General features: G+C 45.8%; 1 protein-coding gene across 2 annotated transcripts in view; it reads right to left on the reverse strand.

The window, feature by feature from the left end:
* TTLL9 (tubulin tyrosine ligase like 9) overlaps positions 1-16,214 on the reverse strand; it is a 55,664-nt gene that overhangs the window by 17,573 nt on the left and 21,877 nt on the right. For both annotated transcript variants that reach the window (XM_081256091.1, XM_081256092.1), the window contains 4 exons: positions 9,091-9,159; positions 6,800-6,890; positions 5,209-5,249; positions 4,260-4,347 (listed from right to left, as the gene is read on the reverse strand). In XM_081256091.1, the coding sequence (XP_081112217.1) occupies positions 4,260-4,347; positions 5,209-5,249; positions 6,800-6,890; positions 9,091-9,159 (289 nt within the window). The remainder of the gene's footprint in view (positions 1-4,259; positions 4,348-5,208; positions 5,250-6,799; positions 6,891-9,090; positions 9,160-16,214) is intronic.

The raw sequence follows: 16,214 nt of genomic DNA on the forward strand, positions 1-16,214 counted from the left end.
TAGAGAAAAGATTTGTAACAAATATGACAGGCTAATGTTTTGTCACATGAAAATCACGCATAAATTGTTAACAATAAAATTGTATGACCCTAATAGATAAATAGATAAAGGATATGAAAACATAAAAGAGAAAATATAACTGGTAAAAGACCATCTGGGAAAGTGCCCAAAGTTTCTAGTAATAAAAGATACACAATTTTAAAGGAATGTAAATGGGGGAAAAAATGCAAATTGGAAGAGATGCAAATTCTAAGGCAAAAAATCTGCTTCCCCATCAAGTCAGTTATATTTTTTTAACCTTTTTATTGGAAAAAAATTTAAAACCCACAGAATACTTGCAAGAATAGTACAATGAATTCCAATATATGCTTCACCTAGATATGCCAATTGTTTTGGAAATGTGTTTTTTTTAAATAAATTTATCTATTTTATTTATTTTTGGCTGTGTGACGTCTTTGTTGCTTCGCATGGGCTTTCTCTAGTTGCTGTGAGTGGGGGCTACTCTTCATTGCGGTGCGCGGGCTTATTGTGGTGGCTTCTCTTGTTGTGGAGTACAGGCTCTAGGCACGTGGGCTTCAGTAGTTGCAGCACACGGGCTTAGTTGCTCTGCAGCATGTGGGATCTTCCAGGACCAGGGCTTGAACCTGTGTCACCTGCACTGGCAGGCAGATTCTTAACCACTGCGCCCCAGGGAAGCCCTGGAAATGTGTTTTTTAATTGATCGTCCCCAGTACTGGGGAGCTGGGATGAAATGGGCCCTGTCAGTGGGAGGGTAAAAATATGAGGAAATCTTCTGGAAAACAATCTGGCCGATGCCCTTGACCCAGTATTTATACCCCTGTGGCATCATACAAAGGAAAAAATTTTAATATAGTAAGAGATTTATGAAAAAAATGTTTCTTTGCAGCATTGTTTGTCATAACAGGAAGAAATTGACTACTTCCCAAATGCCTGCAGCAAGTAGGATTAGTAAGCCAATTCAGTGGAATACTTTGTAACTAATAAAAAATGTCTATAAGGAAAATACTTAAATACTGTTTAGTGAAAAAAAAGTTATACAGTCGGATCACTCATATATAAAAGGCCAAACAACAACAAAAAACCTGGGAGGAAAGACATCCAAAAGGTAAGTAATTATTTCCAGAAAGTGTGACTAGAAAAGGTTTCTTTTCCTCCCTCCCCCCTTTCTGTACATTTCTGTATTTTCTGATTTGTCTTTAAAGAGCTATACTTTTATTATGATAAATAATATATACTTTATATTATTATATAAAGTATATTATTATATAAAGTATTATATAAATATACTTTAAATGTTTTATTCTCTTTACTATTAAAGTAATTCATAGTGGTTATAAAGCACAGTTTGTAATATAGAGAAATGTGTAAAGTTGAAAGTAAATGTTTCCTGACCTGATTCTAATCCTCTGAATTTTTCAAAGTTAACAGATTCATGAATATCCTTTCATACTTTCTTCTAAACAGAAACATACTTCCCTAAAAGCAAAAATGGGATTGTAAACACATCCCAGTTCTACACGGCACATGTTTCCACCTCATGGTCTATTGTAGATACCTTCGGGTTTTTTTGTTTGTTTGTTTTTCTTGGCAGCTTTGCAGCTTGTGGGATCTTAGTGTTCCCAAGCAGGGATGGAACCCGGGCCCTCAGCAGTGAAAGCGCGGAATCCTAACCACTGGACCGCTAGGGAATTCCTGTAGGTGCTTTTCCATGACATTTCAATCATCTCATTGTATTCAGCAGCTACACAGGATCCTGGAAATGCTTTATCATTCGTTTCACCATCCCTCTAGGGTGGGTTAAGCTGTTTCTGCTTGTTTACTACTACAGTGTTAAGGTGAATATTTTTATATTTTGGGTGTGTGTATATGCATATATGTATTTGAATAATTGTGTGTAAACTATATATATTATATATATTTATTTAAAGTCAGGTTAATAATATTATATATTATTATTTTGTGATCCCAAGTTGCTTTATTATTTTAAAAGTTGCTGTGTATCTAAAGCAAATATGGCAAAATATTAATATCTGCTAAATCTGGATGGTAGATGCATAGATTTGTTACAGCCTTTCCTGCAGTTTTCATAGAATTTAACTATTTCAGTATTTAAAAATTAAGAACAATTAAAAGAAGGGATGGAAAATTACGTGTATTCACTCACTGTGAAAACGGCAAAGCCTCATTAAACAGAAGCTAGCCCTGGGAGAGGCCTCAGTTTAATAAGGTGCTGGGAGAGGCCTCAGTTTAATGAGGCCCCATGATGCCTGGAGATAAGCAAACACTTTTAAATGGGGGCCGGGAGACCACTAACCTGTACTGAGTAGTCACTCTAGGTTAGGCATTGTCTAAGTGCTTTACATGTACCATTTAACTTTAATAAGAAATGAGGTGGGGGCTTCCCTGGTGGTGCAGTGGTTGAGAATCCGCCTGCCGATGCAGGGGACATGGGTTCGAGCCCTGGTCTGGGAAGATCCCATATGCCGCGGAGCAGCTGGGCCCGTGAGCCACAACTACTGAGCCCGCGCGTCTGGAGCCTGTGCTCCGCAACAAGAGAGGCCGTGACAATGAGAGGCCCGCGCACCGCGATGAAGAGTGGCCCCCGCTCGCGGCAACTAGAGAAAGCCCTCGCACAGAAACGAAGACCCAACACAACCAAAAATAAATTAATTAATTTAAAAAAAAGAAGAAATGAGGTGGCAAAAAATGAAACTAAAATGAATTTGATGAGTTGCATATGGTAAAGGCTTGTTAGAATCACAAAATAAAACAAACATATCAGAAAGGCTGAAGTTGGCTAAATAGAAAGAAACAAATTGTAGAAAATTCTCAGGAGGGCCTAAGCCCTTCTATCATGTAGGGAATGTATTACCTTGGACAGACACTTAACTGAATAATGAAATTAAGGCACAGTGATGTGAATTGACTAAAAGCATCAGCTGGATTGCCCAAGCCCGAAGCTTGGCAACATCACTTGCCATTTCCACCTCTCCCATATGCAGGGAATCTAGTCCTGCTGATTTACCTCCTAAATATTGCTGATCATCTACCCCTTTTCCTCTGATGCTCATGTCCGAAAATCTTAAAAACAATCTTTGATGTTTATATTTGAACCAGATAATACATTCACATAGTTCAAAAGTCAAAAGGTATAAAAATGTATATAAGGAGTATCTCCTTCCCACCCCAGTCCCCACCTACCCATTTTTCCTCCCAAAGGCAAATTCTGTTTCCTGTTTCTTCTACATCCTTCCAGAGATATCTATGCACAGATAAAAACATATACAGAGATATACTTTTTTTTTTTTTTTTTTTTTTTTTGCGGTGCACGGGCCTCTCAGTATTGTGGCCTCTCCCGTTGCAGAGCACAGGCTCCAGATGTGCAGGCTCAGTGGCCATGGCTCACGGGCTTAGCCACTCCGTGGCATGTGGGATCTTCCCGGACTGGGGTACAAACCCGCGTCCCCTGCATCAGCAGGCGGACTCTCAACCACTGTGCCACCAGGGAAGCCCCCCGTTCCTTTTTAACAGCTGTATAGTACTCCACTGTAAAAATGAGTGATTCATTTAGTTATTTTCTTTGTTTTTAAATCTCACAACAAGGCTGTGCAGTGAATAACATTTAACCCCCTCTTTTACTATATTGTTAGTGTACCTGCAGGATAAACTCCAGAAGGGAATTGCTCGGTCAGACGGTCCGTGCATTTGTCTTTTGATAATTTGCCAGATTGCCTCCTAAGCGGTTGTACCAGTTCACGTTCCACCAGCAATGTATGTACTCCCCTAGCCTCGCCAGTATAGCGTGTTATCAAATTTTTCATATCTGTCAATTTGATGGGTGAAAAGGACATTGTATTCAAGTGAATGAGTGAGCCGATGACTAGGCATGTAAAAGGACGCAAACATTCTCCAAAGGGACTCAAACACTCCTATCCTATGAACATGAATCAATGTGAAATGATCATCAAGCAGAGAAGCCTGGGGTGAGTTGCTCTGAGCAGAGCAGGGCTGCTCTCCTCAGATCACTGGAGGATCCCCCATCTCCACAAGATTGTAAGCTCCGGAAGGGAAGTGACCAGGGCTGTCTTGTTCACTGCTGTATCTCCTGTGCCCAGACCAGAGCCTGGCACTCCGCAAACATCTGTGGAATGAATGAGTTATCTCAGGACCAGCCAGAGGACAGGCAGAGCAGGGTATGTGGAGAACGTTTAGGGGTAGGGGGTGGGATGCCAGGATACACTGGTCATCAATGCTGTTCAGTGTGAAGCGGGTGTTGGAGAATCGGGCGAAGCCGTCCCGGTACAGCCAGGCTCGCAGCGGCATGTACTGTGGGGGAGGTGGAAATGGAGAGAGAGAAAAGGGAAGGGGAATCAATACCAGCACTTTCACACCTCCTAGCTTTTGCACCTGCTGTTTCCTCCGCCTGGCATGCCCTGCCTTCTTTCCCACATCATCCTTCATGAATTTGTTCAGCCTCCTTTGATTCGATCCCCCTCCTTCCCTGGAGGTAGAAGTAGGGGTAGGGAGATGCAGAAGGGAACAAAATTAATGGGTGTCTTCTCTGCTCCACCACCACATGTGACACCCACCAGCTCACGGTGTGTCCATACTCCCCACCAGACTGTAAGCTCCAGGAGGACAGGGGCCGAGCCTGTCTTGGACACCCTTATATCCTGTTCCCAGCATAGAATATTGCACCATGAAGGTTTAAGTGTTCGTCGAATGCATGGGTGGAGGGAGTCTAGCACCTCCTTTGTTAAGAGAGTAAGATGCCTGGATCCAAATCCCAGCTCTGCCACTCACCATCTGTGTGACCTCAAGCAAGTCACTCGGTCCCTCTGATCTGTTTCCTCATCTGTAAAATGAGGCTAATAAAAGATCCTACCTCCCTGGTTACTAGGAGGACTGAATGAGATAAAACCTGCTAGATACTGGGCCTGGTGCTCAATAAATGCTAGCTGTGGTTACCATGGATGACTGAATGAATAAAGAAGGCAGAGGGACAATCCAGTTGCTGGGGTCTCTGAGGCGGCAAAGCTTGAATCTGTTTACCCACCCCCGGGCTCTCCCAGGCAGGTTAAACCAGACAGCTCACACGGGTGCCCCCAGAATGGCTTCTGCCCCTGTCCCCCAGTCCAACTGTCCCTTCCCCGCCACTGGAGGAAGGCACATGTATTGGTCACTCACCGACATCACCAGCACATAGACACGCAGGTCAAACTTGCGGCCTGTCAGGCAAGGAAAGAATTAATCAGTGTAACAAATACTGATTGTGTACCATGCTACGTTTGGGGGATACAACAGTGGACAGGCAGATGTGAATCCCAGTGAGCCACAGGAGGTACCGGGCGCCTGCCTAGCCCAGATGGGGCGGGGCCTTCGCGCAGGAGGAGCTGCCTGAGCAGAGGCCCAGAGGCGACAAAGAGCTTGGTCCAAGGGCAGAGTGGAAGGAGATGTCAGTGAGGTCAGCAGAGGCCAGGTCATGTGCAGTTTTTGGATTTTGTTCCACCAACCATGGGAAGCTACTGAAGGGTGTCTGATCCCTCTGGCAACTGTGTTTGGAGCGGAGCGAAAGGGGCCAGAGCAGTGGGCATCAGTGCGGAGGCTGGCGTGTTGCCCTGGAGGGAGAGGACAGTGGCCGGAACTGGGATGGAGGTGGCCAGCAGGTTCAAAAGCTGCATGGGAGCTTGATGAAGAACCGGATGTGGGAGGGAAGAGAGGGATGCTCCCAGAACGGTCTCCATCTTCTGGCTTGGGGGTGCGAGGGCTGTGTCCCCTGGGGGAGGCTGGTGGGTGAGCCAGATGGTGGGGGGTAGGACAAGGGCTGGATTTTAGTCCTGTTGGATTCGAGTTGCTGAGAGATGCCTGCGAGGGGATGATACAGGCTGCAGGAAATCAGGGTCTGGGTTGCGGGGCAAAGTCTCGGCTGCAGACAGAAAGCTGGGAGTCACTGGATCTGGGGGGTGGTTAAAGCCACGAGAAGGGATGGGGTCACTGGGAAAGGAAGGGGTGGAGGAGACACCACGGACTGCCCCTGGGGAAGGACATTGCCTGAGGAAGTGAGAGGAGGTAAGTGATGTTGACCCCTTTGGAGCTCTGGCTCCTCTCAGACCAGACCCTCCCAAGACGCCCCTCCTCACATACTGCCTGATGTGTCTGTACTTTACGGCCCCCCCGTGCGGGAAAAGCAGAGGTGGAGACGGCCTGGGGAAATCCGAGAAGGTTTCATGCGCCGTAGCCTGGTTCCGCCTCAGGCCCTTGGCCCTTACAGCTCCCCCTGCCTCCAAATCTACCCACGGGTGACTCCTAGCTGTCATTCAGGGTTCAGCTCCTGTCACCTCTGCAGAGAGGCCCTCCCTCACTCTGCACTTGATTTACTTCATAACACTCACCGCTGTCTGGAACTCTCTTACTTCTTTGTTTCTGGTTTATTGCTGTGTAAGCTCCAAGAGAGCAGGGTGGGCAGCCAGCACCCTGGACAATGGTTGGCACTGACTAGGCACTTTGTAAATATTTGTTGGATAAACGCATGAAGGAGCTGGTTCTTGAAGAATGAGGAGGATTTTAGTGAACCAGGAAGGGAGAGGGAAGGGCATGCCAGGCAGGGGAAACCTTAGGGGCGACGGCTGGGAGGTGGAAGCATGCAGGATGGGATTCTGTCTTTGCACCGCATCATGCCTGGTGTCAGGCTGAGCCCATGTTGGGCTGCTAATCAAGACTTGTTGACTGACTGACCGACCATTCCATGGAAGGGCAGGAGCAGAGACAGCCACCTTACCTCCTATCAGGTAGGGATTTTCGATGTAACGCTGAGCTACATAGTTCTCCACGGGAATATCATCTTTCTGGTCATCATAACTTCTTGTGTCCTAGTAGTAATAATAATTGTTATTAACATTTTTTTAGCATTTCCTGTATACGAGGCATTGTGATAGGCACTCTACTTGGGGGTATATGATCTGATCCTTAAATCAACCCTGTCGGGAAAGTACTAATGTTATACCCGTATTACAGATGAGAAACTGAAGCACAGAGACGGGGGGGTGACTTGCCCATGGTAACACAGCCAATTGGTGGTACAGCTGGGAAGTGGACCCACACAGGCTGGGCCCAGAGCTTGGGTATTTAACCTCTAGATCTGTGCTTCCCAATAGGGCAGCTACTGGCCACATGTGGCTATGTACATTTATATTTAAACTGATTAAAAGGAAATGATGTTACATGCTACAATATGGATGAACCTTAAAGGCTTCATGCTGGGCTTCCCTGGTGGCGCAGTGGTTGAGAGTCTGCCTGCCGATGCAGGGGACACGGGTTCGTGCCCTTGTCTGGGAAGATTCCACATGTTGTGGAGCGGCTGGGCCCGTAAGCCATGGCCGCTGAGCCTGCGCGTCTGGAGCCTGTGCTCCGCAACGGGAGAGGCCACAACAGTGAGAGGCCCGCGTAACGCAAAAAAAAAAAAAAAAAAAAAAGGCTTCATGCTAAGTGAAATAAGCCAGACATAAAAGCACAAATATTATTGTAAAGCAATTATACTCCAATAAAGATGTAAAATAAAATAAAATAAAATAAAGCTATCCTGATCAGAATGAACTATAAAAAAATAAAGGACAAATATTGTATGATTCCACTTAAACGAGGTACCTAGAGTAGTGGAATTCATAGAGACAGAAAGTAGAAGGGTGGTTGCCAGGGGCTGGGGGCAGGGGGGCAGGAGGGGATTAGTGTTTAACGGCTACAAATTTCAGCTGGAGAAGATGAAAAAGTTCTAGAAATGGATGGTGGTGATTGTTGCACAAAACTATGAATGTACTTAATGCCATTGAACTGTACACAAATAGAGTTAAACTGGTAAATTTTATGTATATTTTACCGCAATAAAAGAGGAAATAAATTAAAAATCCAGTCCTTCAATCGCACTAGCCTCATTTCCAGTGTTCAGTATATCAACATGTCACTAGTGGTCAGGACATCGGAGAGCACAGGTGTGCACCATTCCCACCGCTGTAGAAAGTTCCATTGGTCAGTGCTGCCTGGAGCACCACCCAGGCCTCCAAGGACATTCCTCTCCCTTCTCTACCTGCTAATTCTTTGCAGGCCAGTCCAGCTCAGGAGGATAGCACGCTCCTTTTCACCTCACCATCTGCAAAGCCCTTTCCCACCCACTGTCCCCTTCACAGTAACCTTGTGAGAAAACCGAGGCCCAAAGGCAAAGGTCACACACCTGGTAAGGTCACACAACAGCCAGTGGCAGTGAGCGCTGGAACTCAGGGCTTCTGGGCCCAAGGGCCAGAATTTTCTACACCTACCATCACCCCCACCCCCAAGCTGCCTCAATATCGAGGCAGCCAGGTCTTCTCTTTCTGGGACCCAGGGCAACCCACACCTATACTCATGTGGCTGCCAGAGGGGTTGACAGCGCTCGGAGTGGGCTGAGCCTCCAAGCTGGTGAGCTTCTTCGCAGCGGTGCCCCGACAGTTTCATGGGAGGAATCAGGACACACAGTGGGGAGGAAAAATTCATTTACTGAGCACCTGCTGTGAGCCTGCTGACACGGTAGGTGCTGGTTGTGGAGTTCTGTCATCCTGCCCCTCACACCCACCCTGCACATTATTGTCCCTAAGGGGTTCAGCAATTTCCCCAGGACCACACAGCTGCTGAGGCAGGATTGGGACCAGAATTTCTGCTGTGACAAGGACGGGGTTGGGGGAGGGAGGGACCTGCCTCAGGCTCAGTCCAGGACCTGGAGGAAGAGTTAGCCAAACTCTCCGCAGCCAGGTGAGCAGGAGGCCCAGGAAAAGAATGCACCATTCTCTTAGACATATTAATTCACTGGTTCACAGGGGCACAGAGAGGTGAAATGACTTGCCCAAGGTCACACAGCTATTAAGTGGCAAGGTCAGGATTTGAACCCAGGCAATTTGGCTCCAGAGACCCTGCACCCATAGGCAGGCCTGTGGGCAGAACTTCTTTGCCAGTCCTCCAAGCTTTCAGGGCAAGGAGGAGGGGCCCCTCATCCATGCAAGGGCAAAGGAGGGTTTGGGGAGGAAGGGGGAGGGGCAAGCTCACCTTCTTCCAGTCCATGATGTCCTTCAGCCTCCGGAAGAGGAAGATGCCCTTCCCCTGCGACCGGGCTACCTGGGGTGGGGGTGAGGGCAGAAAGGTTGGCTCTCAGCTCTGTGTGGTTCCCTGTTGGCCCCTGGGCCTGGGGGCCTGGGGCCCCTCCCCAGGGGCCCCTCCCTAGCATTTTTCTGTTTCCATCTTCCCCGAGGGCCCCCCAGCTGTCCCTGAGGAATGGCCCAGCCCAGCCTAGAAGGGGTTGGGACAGAGAAGGTGCTAAGCATGGTGGGAGGGAGAGAGGGAAGTGGGAAGGAAAGTGAGAGACTGACTGAGCTCACAAAGGCACACAATTGCATGAATAATACAAAGGAGCAGACAATTAAAAAGCCATTTCTAACAGTCCTGGGAACACATCATCCACTTCTTTTTTTGGAAATCAATTTGCCTTCCTAATTAGATTTTGCTTCAGCTAATATTGCAATCAGCCTGCCTTTACTGAATCCCAGCATGGATAATTCAAAGCTTCACAGAGTCTAGGGGTTGGGAGAATCTTTCATACCATGCAGGGCAGCAGGCACCAAAGGCATTGTTCCCTCTGTGACATCCCTCCACAACGGTCACCTGCCTGACCTTGCACATTCACAGTGCCAGGGAGCTCACTACCTTCCCCCACCCCCTGACAGCCCATTCCACAGCAGGATAGCTCTATTAAGCAGTCACTTCATCCAAAAGGTACATATTAGGTGCCTACTGTGTGCTTGGCTTTATGCTACAGCAGTAACCCAGACCTCATGGAACTTTCACAGCCTAAACGGTGTTGAGTGAAAATTCTCCTGCCTGGTTCTGGCCTCTAGGCCTCCTACAACAAATCTGGTTCCTGGGCCCCAGAGCAGCCCTTTGGTTATTTGCAGCCACTGAACAAGTGCCCCGGAGTCATTTTTTCTCCAGCATAAATGCACCCAGCCTGAGCAAACTCTCATGTCATTCTCATCTCCTCTGAGCATGGCCCAGCTGATCAAAGCGAGGCTCTTGGTACAATGTGAGGTGGGCAGGGCCATCAGGCATGGCCACGGGTTGTTGCAAGAAGGGCTCCCAGCGCTGGGGGCAGTGGGAGCTAAAAACCCAGCCCTGCTCTGCCTGCCATGCTGTGCACTCTGGTTCAGGGTTGTGTGTGCCCAGAAGATGGCGTGCCCAAAATACTGGAGCACTGGCAGTGGCGCAGGGGCAGCCACATGTGCACAGCTCTTTTGGAAAACAATTACTCAGTGTGCATCCAGGGCTTCCAACAGTCCACAGCTGTGCAAAGACTTGACCAGGCACTTTGCGAGAGATGACCCAGAGTAAGCAATGAAAAGGCACTGACCCATAGTCTTCAGGGAAACGCAAATGAAAACCCCAATATGATAGCACTACACACTCCCCAGGAATGGCTAAAAGTAAAGGCAGACACTACCAAGTGTTGCTGAGGATGTGGAGAAACTGGAACGCTCACACACTGCATTGTTGGGAAACCGCTGGGCAGCATCCACTAAAACTGAAGGCAGGCACCCCTGTGACCCAGCGATTCCTCTCCTAGGTAACTCCGTGACAGAAACGTGTGCACGTGGGCATCCATGGACATGCATGGGAATGTCCAAGCAGCACAATTCATAATAACTCCAACCTTGAAACTCTCAAATGAATAAATATTCTCTCAATGGAATAGTATACAACAATGCTTAACAATTTACAGTTACCCACATCAGTATGGATGAATCACACGGACATAATGTTGAAGGAGAGAAACCAGACACAATGTAGCTGTACTGCATGATTCCAATTATATAAAGTCCCAAATCAGACAAAAGGAACCTATGCTGTCGGTGACTGGGGGTGGTGAGTGGAAAGGGGTCTGGGGGAGCTGCTGAGGGGCTGGCAATGCCCTGTGTATAATCTGGATACTAGTGTTCACCTTGTGAAAATTCATCAAGCTATATCCTTAATAATTTGGGCACTTTCTGTTTTATTAAACTTCAATTAAAAAAATTTTTTTAACAGTTCATACCTTTTGATCTAGGAACCGCCACCCCCACCCCTGTTGGTTGACTTCCCTAAAGCCACTCCAATTCCTCTTCTTCCTGGCTGACAAAGCCCACCTCTCAGGATGGAGGCTAGAAAGACCAGGTACTTATTTTCCCAGCCTCCCTTGCAGCTAATGGAAACCATGTGACCCATTCTGGCCAAAGAGACCTAAGGAGATATCTGCTTGGGGCTTTGAGGAAAGAATTTCATCCTTGTTAAAAATGTTAGGGTTGGGGAGAGATTGGGGGTTGGGGAGAGAGAGAGAGAGAGAGAGAGAGAGAGAGAGAGAGAGAGAGAAAGTGCCTGTCCCTTGTTTGAATGCTACATCTGAGGAGGTGATACCTGCAACTACAACAGCCATCTCACATCCATAAGGTGACAAGTTTGATGACAGAAACCCAACACACTGAGGAGGCAGAGTGGACAAAGAGAAGAAGCCTGGGCTTTTAATGGCACCATTGAGCACATCCCTAAACCTGGAGCTGCCTACCTCCAGCTTTCTTGTTATATAAGATAATGAAAAGCCTTTATTGTTTAAAGCCTTGTTAGTCACTGACATGCCTATTCCAGGAGATGTCCTCCTAAGGGAATAATCCTAAAAAGTGGAAAATAAACTTCCTGCGTGGTGATATATCAGGGTTGTTGAGACTGGAAATCACCTAATATCTAGCCCTGCCAGACTGTCATTTCCAAAAGCAATCACAACCATATTCCCAGTCCCATATGTCTTCCACAACCTTGCTACCCACCACCTTCCAACAAGAGGAAAGTCAATGTCCGTTCCCCTTGAATCTGCGTGAGCCTTCAGGACTGTCTCAACTAATTGTGTACAGCAGAAGTGATGCTGTGGGAATTCCAGTGCTGGGTCATAAAAGGCAACACAGCTTCCACACAGCTTTCTCTTTGGAGATGGTCACCCTTGGAACCCAGCCACCATGCTGGGTGAGGAAGCTCAGGTCACGTGGAGAAGCCCACACTGGGGGCAACTGAGTCTTCCAGCCCCCAACCCTGGCTGAACTCCCAGCCAGCAGCCAGCACCAACTTGCTAGCGGAGCGAGTGAGCCAGCTTGGCAGTGAATCATCCAGCCCTCAGTAAATCCGCCCAGGTAGATGCTGGAGCAGCCATGAGCCTTCCCTGTCAAGTGCTGCCCAAGCCGGAGGCTCATGAGCTCAATAAGAGATGATTGTTGTTTCAAGCCATGGAGTTTTGGGATGCAGCAACAGAAACAGAACTTTAGGGAAATAGTTCCTAAACAATGGTAATATTAGAAGCTAATACTTCTCAACTATGAACCAGGCACAAGGATTTTACACACATTTCCTCATTAAAACTTTATTTTTTTCACCTTGCATTTTCTATTTACTATTTTACATTAAAAATTTCTGACATATCAAAAGCAGAGAATAGTACATACTCCCAACACACAAATTCAAAATTATCAAACTTTCATTTTAAAACAAATCCCAGATGTCATGTTATTTCAGCCTTACAGACTTCAGTGTGCATCTTGTTTTCAAAAAATTGACACTCTGCTATATAACCATAATACCATTATCATACAAGACATAATTAATAATGATGTCTTAGCACCTGATTCTTCAGTCCATAATCAAATTCCCCTGATTATCTCAAAAATGTCCTTTTATAATAGGTTTAAGTCCAGACCTAAACAGCTCCCTACATTGCATTTGGTTGTTATGACACCTAAGTCTCTTTTAATTGAGGACAGTCCTCCCTCCTTTCCCCCTGCCATTGACTAGGTGTACAAACCAATTGTCCTGTGCACTGTTCCATATTCTGTGTTTGTCTGTTTCCTTGTAGCATCATTTAAAGTATTCCTCTTTTCTTTGTATTTCCTATAAATGAAACTTAGCTCTAGAGATTTGGTTAGATCCAGGTTCCACTTTTTGGCAAGAATACACAGCTGGTGCTATTCCATCACATTTGTCTGGTTGCTCCACACCTAGAGATGCTAAGATTGATCAACTTGCACCTTTTTCAACTTCACATTCTATTCTGAGCATCTCTCCATTTCAGCTCGTATAGAATGTCCTCGTTCTTTACTATGGCTACATAGATCCCACTGGGTGAAAATAACAAAGTGATCATTCCCTTGAAAAGAATACTTCATCTCAATTTATTTGTAAAGATGATCATAAAAGACCCATCAAGGTCTATGATTCTTTAATTATGTGCAACAAAAGTTTGCTTTTTTTTTTGCAGTACACGGGCCTCTGACCATTGTGGCCTCTCCCGTTGCGGAGCACAGGCTCCAGATGCGCAGGCTCAACGGTCATGGCTCACAGGCCCAGCCGCTCCGCAGCATGTGGGATCTTCCCGGGCCGGGGCACGAACCCGTGTCTCCTGCCTCGGCAGGTGGACTCTCAACCACTGTGCCACCAGGGAAGCCCAAAAGTTTGCTTTTTAAAAGGAGCCCTTGAATGTATGTTTGGTAAAGAAGTCTGTTCTATTGTAATTAATTAGTTTCTAAATTCTGTTTAGAAAGTCATATCATGAATTTTCTTAAGGGACAGTTGAGTGTTGGCTAAAATTATGTGGAGGGATAACTACAAGAAAACTACTGCATGTGATACGACTATAGAAATTGTTTTGCTTTTCTCCCTTTGTCAACAGGAAAAGGGACAGAAAATCTCAGACTCCTTAAAGATAGCCTCCAAACACCAAATGGAAACACTGGAATTATGTGTAATTAGAATTACGCATTTACAGATAACTAAGGGGCCACTTGACAAAATTCATAAAATGGAAGTGAGAGAATTTTACTCAGGAGACAGGAAAACATGGGTAATACAGATGGGATCACCTGGAAAAACTCAGTCCAAATAGAATCTACCCTATAGAATGGGGGAGTCGCAGTGGAATGGATACTGGGGAGACAGTAATGCCCACTAAAGCTGGAATATATACTTAATTTGAATAAAAAATCCTCTCTTATTTAAATCACAGTGTCTCAGTTAGGTTCCATGTACCATTAGTCCCCAAATTTTGCAAAGGTAGACACTGAGGTTGGATATAAAGTATAACAAGTTACGCAACTTTGGGGTTTTTTTTTGAATTTTTGAATTTTATTTTATTTATTTTTTTATACAGCAGGTTCTTATTAGTCATCCATTTTATACATATTAGTGTGTACATGTCAATCCCAATCTCCCAATTCATCACACCACCACTCCCGCCCCACACCGCTTTCCCCCCTTGGTGTCTGTACGTTTGTTCTCTACATCTGTGTCTCAATTTCTGCCCTGCAAACCGGTTCATCTGTACTATTTTTCAAGGTTCCACATATATGCGTTAATATACGATATTTGTTTTTCTCTTTCTGACTTACTTCACTCTGTATGACAGTCTCTAGATTCATCCACGTCTCTACAAATGACCCAATTTCATTCCTTCTTATGGCTGAGCAATATTCCATTGTGTATATGTACCACATCTTCTTTATCCATTTGTCTGTCAATGGGATTTATGTTGCTTCCATGACTTGGCTATTGTAAATAGTGCTGCAATGAACATTGGGGGTGCCTGTGTCTTTTTGAATTATGGTTTTCTCTGGGTATATGCCCAGGAGTGGGATTGCTGGGTCGTATGGTAGTTCTATTTTTAGTTTTTTAAGGAACCTCCATACTGTTCTCCATAGTGGTTGTATCAATTTACATTCCCACCAACAGTGCAAGAGGGTTCCCTTTTTTCCACACCCTCTCTGGCATTTATTGTTTGTAGATTTTCTGATGATGCCCATTCTAACTGGTGTGAGGTGATACCTCACTGTAGTTTTGATTTGTATTTCTCTACTAATTAGTGATGTTGAGCAGCTTTTCATGTGCTTCTTGGCCATCTGTATGTCTTCTTTGGAGAAATGTCTATTTGGCCTTCTGGCCATTTTTGGATTGGGATGGGTTGTTTGTTTTTTTTAATATTGAGGTGCATGAGGTGTTTATATATTTTGGAGATTAATCCTTTGTCCGTTGATTCGTTTGCAAATATTTTCTCCTATTCTGAGGGTTGTCTTTTCGTCTTTTTTGTAGTTTCCTTTGCTTTGCAAAAGCTTTTAGGTTTCAGTAGGTCCCATTTGTTTATTTTTGTTTTTATTTCCATTATTCTAGGAGGTGGATCAAAAAAGATCTTGCTGTGATTTATGTCAAAGAGTGTTCTTCCTATGTTTTCCTCTAAGAGTTTTATAGTGTCCGGTCTTACATTTAGATCTTTAATCCATTTTGAGTTTAGTTTTGTGTATGGTGTTAGCGAGTGTTCTAATTTCATTCTTTTACATGTAGTGGTCCAGTTTTCCTGGCACCACTTATTGAAGAGACTGTCTTTTCTCCATTGTATATCTTTGCCTCCTTTGTCATAGGTTAGTTAACCACAGCTGCATGGGTTTATCTCTGGGCTTTCTATCCTGTTCCATTGATCTATGTTTCTGTTTTTGTGCCAGTACCATATTGTCTTGATTATGTAGCTTTGTAGTGTAGTCTGAAGTCAGGGAGCCTGATTCCTCCAGCTCTGTTTTTTTCCCTCAAGACTGCTTTGGCTAGTGGGAGTCTTTTGTGTCTCCATACAAATTTTAAGATTTTTTTTTTTTTTTGATACGAGGGCCACTCACTGTTGTGGCCTCTCCCGTTGCGGAGCACAGGCTCTGGACGCGCAGGCTCAGCAGCCATGGCTCACGGGCCCAGCCACTCTGCGGCATGTGGGATCTTCCCAGACCGGGGCACGAACCCGTGTCCCCTGCATCAGCAGGCAGACTCTCAACCACTGCGCCACCAGGGAAGCCCAAGAACCCCATTTGGATCTCCTCTTTCCCGTAGCCCCGCCCTCTGGGGACGTCTGAGCCCTCACAGTGGTCTCATGTCCCTGCCATGTGATCGGTTCAGGCATGAGCCAGCAGGATGCCAGGGGAAGTCTGTTGCAGGGACTTCTGGGAATTTGTGTCTTCCTCAAAAGGGCCACAAGACCAGGGTATTCCCTTATTCCTGCGGCAGGTGGAGATGTGAGGAGGTTAATTAGAGCTGCAGCAGCCTTGCTGTGACTGAGAGGAACAGTCAGCCCACTG

The sequence above is a fragment of the Mesoplodon bidens genome (assembly GCF_964165515.1).
Source record: "Mesoplodon bidens genome assembly, chromosome: 15".
NCBI classification, from domain to species: Eukaryota; Metazoa; Chordata; class Mammalia; order Artiodactyla; family Ziphiidae; genus Mesoplodon; species Mesoplodon bidens.